We start from the raw sequence: 12,572 nt of genomic DNA, 5'->3' as shown, positions 1-12,572 counted from the left end.
TGTAAAACGGCCCCAAGTGAATGCAGGAACTGTAAACTCTTTTAATGTTTGGCAGTTGGAAGAAACATTCCAGAGCATGTAAGAATGGGTCCTGCTGTCTGCATACAGTTGTGGTCCCATTAGGTTTGGCTTAAATCTGCGTGCCACAAACATTTTTATGAATAAATTTAAAGCCCCAGCCATCTGCATGCTAATTATGGAAACAAAACTAAAATACAATACTGATGACATTTTCTTTGTTGGCTGAATTTGTTTGTATTTAGTATTTTGTTTTTAATGTAGTTTATAATTATAAGTTAATGCTGATGTGTTACTTTCTTTTTAAAAGATACATGCATAGGGATCAAAGAAAGGAGGCCAGAAGTGGATTTGCCAGCAATATGTGCAGAAGGGCACACAGCACCAAGGACTGGATATAAAACAGATTAAACAGGCTAAGCTCCCTTTAGCAGTCAGGCACTGAACTAGACCCCCCCTGCTGTGAGCTAAGCATTTCAAACACCTTAAATCAAACCTGAAATCCTGCTTGCCTCTTCTCGACTCCTTACTGAGCTGCAGAAGGGACTGCACAAGATGAAAGGGACATGAATATTCTGGGTTGACTTGGGGTTTGGCTATTATTAACTGAACCCCCTGGTGTTCACTGAAACGTTACTCAACGCCACTGTGCAAAACGATAGGCTCACCTCTCCTTTACCCTCCCAAAGGGCAAACCCCCTTCTCCAGCAACAGAGCCTGGGAAATGGACTGGGCTGTGGGACTGAATTGGAGACACCAACTATTCATCATATACCAGGAGAGGGACATCTCTGGACTACAAGCCTCCGTATTCTTCACCAATGGCTGGGGCTGGTAAGACTTACAGGCTGGCAACAACCAATAGGCAATACTCTGACATTCTGGAATACAATTCTCATCAGGGCTTGTCAGCATGGCTACTGATAAAAGATTACAGTTACTTCCAAATATAAGAACTTCCTCTACCTCACACTAAAAGCAACTCTCTAAGAGAAAAGTGCCTCCAGATGTCGGACTCCCATCATTCTCAAATCGGTGTAGTCACTGGAGAAAGCATTTCACTATGTTGCCAACTACAGCAGTATTTGGGTTTTCTGAAAAAAAGCAGAACTTGAAATTTTTCAAATGCTGTACATCAAGGGCCAGAGTGAAGAAGGGAGCAGAGAAGACACTTCCATCTTGTCTTCTGTGGCATCAGAGTCCCTCCCCCAGCAACAATAAAATATTATATAATACTAATATTATGAATGATGTAATAGTATTATGCTAATAATATAGTATGTTTTATGTAGATATGACTTGTAAGCTGCTCTGAGTCCCCTTCGGGGTGAGAAGGGCGTCATATAAATGTCATAAATAAATAAATTTATTATTTATTTATTTATTTGCTTTATTTCTATACCGCGTTTCTCAACCTAATTAGGCGACTCAATGCTTCTAAGGCTATCAAATGTGTTAGACCAGTGGGTCCCCAGATGTTTTGGCCTACAACTCCCAGAAATCCCAGGCAGTTTTTACCAACTGTTAGAATTTCTGGGAGTTGAAGGCCAAAACATATGGGGACCCACAGGTTGAGAACCACTGTTGTAGACCAATCATTATTTTTTTGTCCCAGATATGACAAGGACAAGCCCCATACTTGTGCCCAGCGTCTACTTCAACTATTCATTGAAATCTTGAAATTTCATGACAGACCAGCAGCCAATGTCTTGGAGACTAGCACTGATCCAGGGAGCACCAATTTGGCTAGTAATGTACAACACAATATTATCTTATTTGCATGTTTGAATTAAATGATGTATAAAGAAAGTCATAACTGATATATTTTTGAGTCAGCAGTTTAACTATCTTTTATTGAGATATTGCTGTAGTACCTTCAACTTCATTTACTTATGCTCCAATTTATCATTTGCATAACTGAAGAAAATTCAATTCAATACAGATATCCGACTATTTTAGTTTATTATAAGACTGACTACTGGACAACAGTCCAGATAATTATGGATAAATGTTGAGGAGGTATGGAAAAATTCCCATATGTCTACATTCTTACTATTGGATTTCAGGCACAAATCTTTCCCAGGACTACCCAGAGATGACAGAGATTGAACATAGGCCTTCCTGTGCTCCACAGTCAGTCCCTGGCAAGTTTACAGGAAAGAAACAAATGTATGCAATGGGCAAACTTTAGTGTTGGTCCTTGGTGTACTGGAAAACAGTGGCTGCCAGTCCCCAACGTAAGGCAGTCTGTGCATCCCAACCCCAAATGGGATCCCCTTAGGGGGTCACAAAAAATGGCAACATTAAAAGGTTTCTGAACACAAATCCGTCAGTAACAGTGACTGTACTGGTGCTCCGAAGGAAAAGTATTCCAGCTGAGAATGGACAGTCAAGGTGAGGATATACTGGAGAGCATTTGGGCTGCAAAAACAGAGCCTTAGTATATTCTGAGGTACTCACCCTCATTATAACAAACCTCACAATGACTTTCCCAAAGAATACCTCAAAAATGCAACTGAATTTATCTTCCTGACATTTCTTGCCGATTTCATTTCCATCAGGGTCAGTTCTTCTGCAAAGCTACCAGGTCTTTCCCACTCAAGATCAAACCCTTGATGGTTTTGGACGATGACAGCGATAGTGCCAAACAACACCATCTTACTGGGAAAATCCACTGCTTCTGCAACAATAGTGTGGACTATACTTTAAACCAGAGTTTACAAGGGAGTTGGAGAGGTGGCAAATGGATTCACGTGCCTTTCTGATCTCTTGGGCTTCAACTTTGGGGACTGCACTACATCCAAAGGTTCAAACCCTGCAGACCAGGCATGGGCAAACTTCAGCTTTTTCAGATGTTTGGACTTCAACTACTGGCTGTTAGGAATTGTGGGAGTTGAAGTCCAAAACACCCGGAGAGCTGAAGTTTGCCCATGCCTGCTACAGGCAGATAGCCTATGACGGTCAAGTGTTTTTCAGTTGACAAGTTTTACAGAACAACTGGCCCTGGTGGAAATAAAAATTGCAAGAAATATTAGAAAGATAAACTCAACTGCATTTGTGAGATATACTTTGGGGGCATCACTATTGGGACTTGCCTCTCAGAATATACAGATGTCCCACTGCTGCAGCCCAAAGCCAACATGGAGTGCTGAATGGAAATGCCTGCCCTCTCTCACTACAAGCTCTTTTAGCTGCAACCTGATGGGAGATATACAGTAATTCAGAAACATATTCCACTGCTGCTCTCACTCAGGAGTTAAAAGGCCTGCTTGATTTCATTATCTCCAGGTGACAGGTTCTGGATCGTAGCCACCATTTTGAAGATAATATTACTCTTCAACATGGCCCCCACTCTGCAATCCCAAGTACTGAACCTAGTGGCATTCAATACTAATCCCTGAGGTTTCAAAGTTACAAGGAGACGTGAAAGTCAGTAAGTTCTCTGAATTTGCAGGGCCTCGCGAAGGGGATGGGCTAGAATTCCTTGCCAGTCACATGGGAAGCTACTCAAGGACACTGCACAGAAGTTTTCAAGCACACACTGTCAAACACAAGGGATCCACTTTCACATTCAGGCTTAAAAGAGCATGCTTAAATTAGATCGCTGGCCACAGGGCGTGTGTGCTTACAAACATTGCAGTGGCATATAAATCACGATTACTAGCTGGCACATCTCTCTCTGATCCTATTCACATTCTAAATATTAAATGCCTGTGATAACAGTGGGGGGCCCTCCACATTTTGGGGGCTCAGGAGCACCCGATTCCTACAAAAATAGGAATATATATATAAGTATCTCTGGGGCCCCAAGAGCCCATAGTGGCGCAGTGGGTTAAATCGCTGAGCTGCTGAACTTGCTGCCTGAAAGGTCGGCAGTTCGAATCTGGGGAGTGGGGTGAGCTCCCGCTGTTACCTCCAGCTTTGCCAACCTAGAAGTTCAAAAACATGCAAATGTGAGTGGATCAATAGATACCACTCCGGTGGGAAGGTATCAGTACTCCATGCAGTCATGCCAGCCACATGACCTTGGAGGCATCTACGGATAATGCCCTGTGCTGGCAGGACTCAAGACAGACAGGTCGCAGGTTCAAATACAGGGAGAGGCAGATGAGCTCCCTCTATCAGCTCCAGCTCCTCATGCAGGGACATGAGAGAAGCCTCCCACAAGGATGATAAAAAAAATCAAATCATCTGGGCAACGTCCTTGCAGACGGCCAATTCTCTCACAACAGAAGTGACTTGCAGTTTCTCAAATCGCTCCTGACACGACCAAAAAAAAAAAAAAAGATTATAAATGGAGATGAGCACCAAACCCCAGAGTCGGACATGACTAGACTTAATGTCAAGGGGAAACCTTTACTTTACGCCTCCAAACTTTAACTCTTAATACTGTTGATTATATTTAACACACTTGGGTCTGTAATTTTTGGCAGAAGACTTCAAAACTCAAAAATATTCCCATTTAACTACTAATAGCAAAATTGTAAAATAATTAAATATGCCAAAGCTAAACATGCAAAAGTTGGTGCTTGACTATATATCACGCAAAACTCAGGAAATATGAGACCGCATCAGAGATGGAGGAAAGAACTTAAAACAAGTCTGAACTGCGAATGGGGAAATAAAATATGAAAAAAATGAATAATTACTCATGCAAAGAAAAAAATGTTCAGTAACCCTTGTGGGAGAGAAAATATTCTGTAAAAAGGAGTTTCTCCTGAAAAGTTACTTTGGATCAAAGAACCGGTAAATTCCAGTCTGAAGGGGAAAATGCTGATTGAAGCTTTTACATAATATAGGGTGTTTTTCAAGACAGGAATCAAAACAAAAGAGATCTTTAACCCACAGTTATAGCCTTGGCCAAAACAAATAGAAATAGTTTTCTAAAAACATGGCAATTCTCCATCTTTGTTTAGAACACAAAGAGAAGTTGAATTCTCCAATGCATACACTTCCTGCTTTTATTAATATTTCTATAATCTTGTTATGGTTCAGGGGCTCTGGAGCAGCACTTGTACCCCCCCCCCCACTCCCCCAAAAATGATAAGGCACATGATTTGCACACAAAGCCCTCTTGCTTAATCTCTGTTATTCTCTGTCCAAATAATCAGGTAGCAGGTGATAGGAAATACACACACACAATCTCTGACTGAGATCCTAGAGAGCTGCTGCGAGTCAAAGTAGATCACACTGAGCTGGATGGACAAAAAGCCTGATCTAATGTAGGGCAGCCTCCTGTGTTCCTAAAGAACACGGTAAAGTAGGTCATACTCACTCCACAGAAATGGAAACACAGAGTGACTGGAATTTGCCCAAGTAACTCAGCAAATGGATGAACAGACTGCCATTTGGGTCCTGGCCACCTAGTCGTCAATTCAGAAGTGATGTTCTTTTCCCACATTAGTACACAAGGAGTAAATATGTGCCGTTGTGATGCGTGAAAGCCACATGTTTGTTTTTCCAGATGTACATGAGGCAATATTGAGATTTTCATAAAATTCAGAAATTACAGGACCAGCACATTTCTTCACCATGCCTAGGTAGGTATAAAAGAAAAATCAGCCCCTGTTACAGGACCAATAAATACCACTATAGATACTATAGGTTTTTAGCCTTTTTCGTTCCACAGGCCCTTCTGCCAGTCCGGCGAAAACAATTCTCAGAATGTAGCGGCAGATAGTTTCATGTCACTCAACATCAGTGTGTCTTTAAATTAAATTTTAATTTGCACAGAGCAGCACGGTGACCCTGTGCGACTAGCATCGGGTCTAACAATCAGTTGTAATTTCAAAGTGGAGCCTGGAGTCCCTGGTGGTGCAATGTGTTAAACCCTTAGGTCGGCAGTTTGAATCTGGGGAGCGCGGTGAGCTCCTGTCTTTCAGCTCCAGCTCCTCATGCGGGGACATGAGAGAAGCCTCCCACAGGATGTTAAAACATCTGGGCACCCCCTGGGCAACATCCTTGCAGACAGCCAAATCTCTCACACCAGAAGTGACTTGCAGTTTCTCAAGTCGCTCCTGGCATGAAAAAAATTCAAAGTAAAGATGATTGTAAACAATTTTTGAGATTAACAACTGTAACGTAATATGAAATGAATACTGTAATGTAGCATACATTCATAAGTGAAGGAAATGCTTGATTTCAGTTAGAGATCGGAGAAAATAAAGATTAGAAATTGATTTTTTCCCCAATTTAAGCTAATGGACCCTGTGAAATTGTTCAACAGACACCTAGTTAATAAACCCTGCCATAGATAATTGTGCTTTCAATCACATCCTAATTTCTGGGACTAACACCCTCAGCATTTCTTGGCACTGGCTATGCAGGCTAGAGCTGCTAGGAGTTGTAGTCCAAACTTTTTGAAGACCACACAATTCCTGGGAGCTCTGGGTGGCACTGCAGGTTAAACTGCTAAGCTGCTGAACTTGCTGACCGAAAGGTCAGCGGTTCGAATAAGGAGTGAGGTGAGCTCCCACTGTTAGCCCCAGCTTCTGACAACCTAGCAGTACGAAAACATGCAAGTGTGATTAGATCAAAAGGTGCTGCTTTGGCAGGAAGGTAACAGCACTCCACTTGAAGGGGTCTATGGACACGTTGGCTCTTCAGTTTAGAAATGGAGATGAGCACCAACCCGCACAGTCAGACACAACTAGACTTAATTTCAAGGGAAACCTTTACCTTAACCTTTACACAATTGCCACTTTGCTTTAAGTGAAAGGCCTACATAGGCAAATAGATTATTAGGCAGTGGCTTCAAAATTGCAGCACACACTTCGCAGCCAAGCTTGCCCCTTGAGAATGAATGTGTAAGATCCTGCAAGTGAGTGTGTGAACCTCATAACGGGGTAATATTTAATAATTTTTGTTAAGGTTTGTTCTTAAATAAGGTGTATGTCCATATGTATTTTAGGGTTGTCTGATAAAGCTGCTGGATCTCGCTATTCTTTAAAATTAACTTGATTATTCAAGATATTTTACATTTCTGTTTGTACAAAGCTCGTATCTGCATTCACATTTTAATAAAGCTTTAATAAAGAAACAATACATATATTTATTATGATTCTGAGGTTAGCTTGAATTAGCATTAAAAAGATATTTAAATGCATTGTGTACCTAAAGGCAAAACCTTGCTTAAGCTGCAGATGTTGTGATAAAACTAGGGCCCCTTCCAAACAGCTGGATAAAATCCCACATCATCTGCTTTGAACTGGAATATATGGCAGTGTGGACTCAGATAATCAAGTTCAAAGCAAATATTGTGAGGTTTTCATATTCTAGGTTATATGACTGTGTGGAAGGGCCCTAGGATTACTTTCTTGACAAGCCACAAAGTGAAAGTATTGCTAAAATTGATCAATATTGGAAGACATTAGCAAGCAAGGGTTGGAAACAGCAGTTATATTCAAGCAGAAAACTTGTTCTCAAGGCTGAAAAAAAAACTACAGGCACGTGGCATTAAAATCCCATGAGATATTTCACTTTCTTCTTTTTCACAAGGTCTTTAACAATAGCCAAGACGATGAAAAAGCAAAGGTGAAGTTCAACCTCTATCTGCTATGTTCCTTGCATACAGTGCTGGTTTACTTTCCTTAAAAATATCTTCCTTTGCTTGACAAAAGAGCTTGCCCTCAGCCAAGGTCATGTAAAGTTTTGCTCAAGTTGTGATGAATCGTGCCAAGGGAGGGGGGGAAACCCCAAAAGCTTCTCTGAATGCGTTCCTTTCCTCCAGCCCGACAGGATTTGAAGTTATTAAACAGCTTTGGGGAAAAATAGGGAGGTGGATTCATGGGAGCAGGAAGGGGAGGGGGGAGGGAGCGAAAGCAGAAGTCCCTGTTTGCTGGCAGACATTTTGGCTCTTGTTTACATTTGCAGTCTGTGTGTTTCTCTTGTTGCAGAGCAATATGGCTGTCTGAAGAGCTGACAGCTTTGAATGCACAGCCACTGCTGGCTGCAGGCTCAGGTTCCCCTCCCAGTATCAAAGGTTGTGTAAAATTATGCAGACGCTGCACATACACGACGGAGGCAAGGAGTTTCTCCCCCTTTATTTACATGGTTTGATGGATCCTCGAAAGGCGGCTTAGAGGAGTGTAGTACGGGAAAGGGACCTCAAGGGCAGCTTTGGTGCAAGGGTTAAGAAACAGCCACCATCACAAATGTCCCTTCAGTCCAGAAGAAAAGAAGGGGCAAAAAATATAGCACAGCACGAACCGGGCAAGCTTGGAGCTACTTACCATTTGGTGATGGTGGTGGGTGTTGGGAATGTTGGTTTCTTGGAAAAAAGCACTCAAAGCCGTCTATGTGTAAAAGACAAACAAAACACAAGGCGACTGTTAGAGCCCCAAGGGAAAAGTTGGAGGGCAAAGAGGGAAAAGAAATGATTTGTGGGTTTTTGTACAGAGAGAGCAATAAAAACAACAACAAAAGATCTCGGCACATGTTTGTTCCGCCTGCATCCAGCATTTCCACTCTACGCAAATAAGTTGACAACAAGAGGCAAGGTGGCATCAAGTATCTGGGACACTGAACAAATTCAAAAGAGGGGGGCACTACTAGAAAGAGAAGCCAGAGGGAAAACCAAAGCATACCACCACCCTAACATCAGGCCCAGCACCCCCAATACCTCCCGGCTCCAGGCACGCAATTAAAAATTATTTAAAGTAAGCAACAACAAAACCCAACTGCAAGGGTTTAAAATCAGACCCCTCCCCAAGGAAGAGTGTTGGTTTAGTTTCCAGAACAGGCTGGGGAGGGAAATAACTGGCTTCAGGTAATGCAAAGAGGAGGGAAGAGGAATCCATTCACTTTCCTGTGTGGGAAGAACATAATAATGCAACGGATGGGGACAAAGACACTTATCTCATCTGTTGTTGCCAACTGTCAGTGGCTGAAACCAACCTTTTCCTGTCTTGGGCTTACGAACCAAAACAAAAGGCCCATGCGCCAAATGGGGGGTGGCGGAGGTCAGAAAGGTGGCCAAGGATTTTCTTTAAAAATGCAAGGATTTCACTGTATCATGGTTTCATGCATTTCTCCTCTATTTCTATGACAGGCCATATATGTTGGGTTATGTTTATGTATAGATGTTACTTTGTGTCAATCTTTCTACATTTGTTTGTGTGTGTGTGTGTGTGTATGCATGCATATATATATATATATATATAGGTACATGCATGTGTGTATGCACATATGTATTTGGGTTTATATATTGAGTGTATAAACACAAATACCTATGTGCATGCATACACACACATGCATAAACATGGTCCAAAGCATTTCTACTCTCTTTATGCAACAAGCCATATATGTGTGGTTATGTTTATGTATAGATATAGCTTTGTGTCTATCTTTCCCCGTATGTGTGTGTGCATATATATATATATATATATATATATATATATATATGGGTGTATGTAAATATGTATCTATGTGTATATGCATATATGTGTATACACACATGTATTTGTGTATATAGAGTATATAAACACAAATACATATGTGCATACACACACATGCATATGCATGGTCCAAAGCATTTATGCTCTATTTATGTGACAAGCCGTATATCTGTGGTTATGTTTATGTATAGATGTAGCTTTGTGTCTATCATTCTCCGTATGTGTGTATATAAATATATATAATGTGCATATAAGTGTGCGTGTATATATATAGTGTGTAAGTAAATAAGTGTGCATGTATGTAAATATGTACCTGTGTATATGCATGTGTGTGTGTATGGACATACGTATTCGTGTATATACAGATTATATGTATGTGCGCGCGCACATATGCAGTATGTGTAGGAGTGTGTGCGTGTGTGAACACAGAGGACATGCACCCGGGGACACCAGATGCAAGGCCTAATTCGGAAATGGCTTCACCATCACAATGAGATTGAGAGAGCTTCCACACTTCTTCCAGTCCCATAACGGCTGACCAGTTCAAAAAATCCAATATCAGTGTCGCTAGTGGAGGAGAAAAAAAAAAAACCTGCTAGCTCTAGCAACCAACCATTGCAGGGCCTAGTGGACATTTTCAGCTCAGGGTTCTGTTTCCTGCCACTCCCTCTAAGCCCCCATCTACACGGCTACATAACGCAGTTTGAAGCTGCATGATAAGATCAGTGCAGGCCCATATGATGCAGTTCAATGAAATTAAACTGCAGTATGTGAGTCTACAGCAGGCATGGGCAAACTTGGGTCCTCCAGGTGTTAGGAATTGTGGGAGTTGAAGTCCAAAACACCTGGAGGACCCAAGTTTGCCCATGCCTGCTGTAGACTCACATACTGCAGTTTCATCTGTGGAAATGGAACCTGATACCCATCGTTCTCTTCGAGTTCTAGTATTATTTAATCCGAGGTGACTCTTCCCTCCCCATCACCCCCTCCAGCCATCAAGGGTTTGGTGGGTCTAGACACCCCCACTTTGCTGTTATTGTTGGGGTCTCTCTCTCTCTCTCTTCCTTTCCCCCACCACTCCTTTTCCCCCAGGAGAGCAGCAGCAACAACAACAAGCGACTGAAGTCCAAAAGCCCCAGGAGGCCATTCATGGGAATCGGGTTGGATTGTTTACATGCCTAGAGAAACAAGGCGCCTCCCAGGGCCACAAAGAGGAGAGGCCTTTTTGCCTTGAGAACAGAGCCACCATTTCTTCCAAGGCCTCCACATAGACATAGCATAGATCTGTGTGTGTTTATATACACACACATATTATACACACAGAGATATAATATAGATAGATATCTGTGTGTATGTGTGTTTATATAAACACACACATACCTAGCATATATATATATACACTCACACAATATAAATATATACACACACAATATAAATATGTATGCATACTCACACAATGTAAATATATATACACACAATATATATATACACACACACACAATATAAATATATAGACACATATTGTAAATATATATGCACACAAAATATATGCACACAATATAAATAAATATATACAAATACAATCATATGCACACTCACACAATATAACTATAGATGCACACTCACACAATATAAATAGACACACAATTTATATACACACAATATAAATATATAGACACACGTTGTAAATATATATGCACACATAATGTAAATATATATGCACACAATATAGATATATATATACAAACACAATTATATGCACACTCACACAATATAAATACACACACACACAATATAACTATTTATGCACAATCACACAATATAAATATATATGCACAGACTCACACGATATAAATACATACACATACACATAATATATATATGCACACACTCACACAATATATACACACACATACACACACAACATATATATGCACACACACACACACACAACATAAATATACACACACACGCGCACGCAGGGGCGATGTTAGTGCCACGCACCTCGAACTGCCAGTGGGCGGCCTGCAGCAGCTGCTTGGCTTGATCCGCCGCGCACCCGGCCGCCAGCACGAACTGGTTGATCATGACCTGATGCCGGAGCTCCTCCATATTCACCGACATGGCGAGCGAGACGAAACCACAACACGCGCGACGGCGGGCGGGGGGAGGGAGGGGCGAGCGAGCGAGCGAGAGAGAGAGAGAGCCCAATCTAATCCACAAAGGCCCCTTTTCCTTCCTTCCTTCCTTCCTTCCTTCCTTCCTCCTCCTCCTCCTTCCTTGGAGCCTGTGTTGATATGACGCCCCTTTCCTCCTCCGCCCTCCCGCCCCTTCCCGCGGCTAAAGCTCAGCGGCTGGGCGCCCCACCGGCAACAGCAGCAGCATCGGCGTCGCCCAGCGGGAGGCGGAGCATGCGGAGGGAAAGAGAGAGAGAGAGAGAGAGAGAGAGAGGCTCCGGGTGGGCCAAGGGGAAGCCGGGGGTTGCCTCAACGCTGATTGGCCGCCGCCGGGTTCTTGGCGTGGATGAACGTTCGGTTCGAATTTTCCAGGCGGAGGATGTTTCTCTTTCGTAGTCCCGCCCCTTTCCTCGCCTCCCATTGGAGGAGAAGCCTCCTCGCGTTGATTGGCCCCTCGCTTATGTTTTGGCTCGAGAACGCCTCCGCCATTGGCCTACCCGCCGCATTTATTTATTTATTTCTGCTCTCGTAAGGGAGGGGGGTCACGCGAGGCTCTCGTTTGCACTGGAAATTCGACTCCCTTTGTTGATTGGCCGGTTCGCTCCCCCGCCCGTGCTTTTTTCCACTGTTGTGAAAAAAAAAAAAAACAGGAAAAAAGGAGGGGGGGGGAGGAAGTGTCGTTTGTAAAATAAATAAATAAGCCAAGTTCATTGACTAAGCAGCATGCTCAACTGGAAAAACGAGAAGGCCTAGAATTGATTCATTTCCTGACACAAAAAAGGGCTGGTCAGTTTGAAAACTAAACAAAAGGGGGGAAAGGCCAACACAGCCCATGCTGGGAACGCTGGGAGTTGCAGTTATTTCCCCCCATAGGCTGTCAGGCACCAGAGTGGTTGTGAACCAAATTCTAGAACAGTGGTTCTCAACCTTCGTAATGCCGCAACCCCTTAATACAGTGCCTCACGTTGTGGTGACCCCCAAC

General features: G+C 42.6%; 1 protein-coding gene across 1 annotated transcript in view; it reads right to left on the bottom strand.

The window, feature by feature from the left end:
• The window catches only part of UBALD2 (UBA like domain containing 2), a 41,602-nt gene extending 29,651 nt beyond the window's left edge, over positions 1–11,951 (bottom strand). Inside the window, exons 1-2 of the mRNA XM_060764619.2 lie at positions 11,418–11,951; positions 8,250–8,312 (exon numbers count right to left, since the gene is read on the bottom strand). Of these exons, the coding sequence (XP_060620602.1) occupies positions 8,250–8,312; positions 11,418–11,537 (183 nt within the window). The 5' untranslated portion in view covers positions 11,538–11,951. The remainder of the gene's footprint in view (positions 1–8,249; positions 8,313–11,417) is intronic.
• Between the last annotated feature and the right edge of the window lie 621 nt (positions 11,952–12,572).

The sequence above is a fragment of the Anolis sagrei genome, chromosome 2 (genome assembly GCF_037176765.1).
Source record: "Anolis sagrei isolate rAnoSag1 chromosome 2, rAnoSag1.mat, whole genome shotgun sequence".
Classification (NCBI taxonomy): Eukaryota; Metazoa; Chordata; class Lepidosauria; order Squamata; family Dactyloidae; genus Anolis; species Anolis sagrei.
Note: the sequence above shows the minus strand (reverse complement) of the source record. Positions and strands in the feature narration are given on the sequence as shown.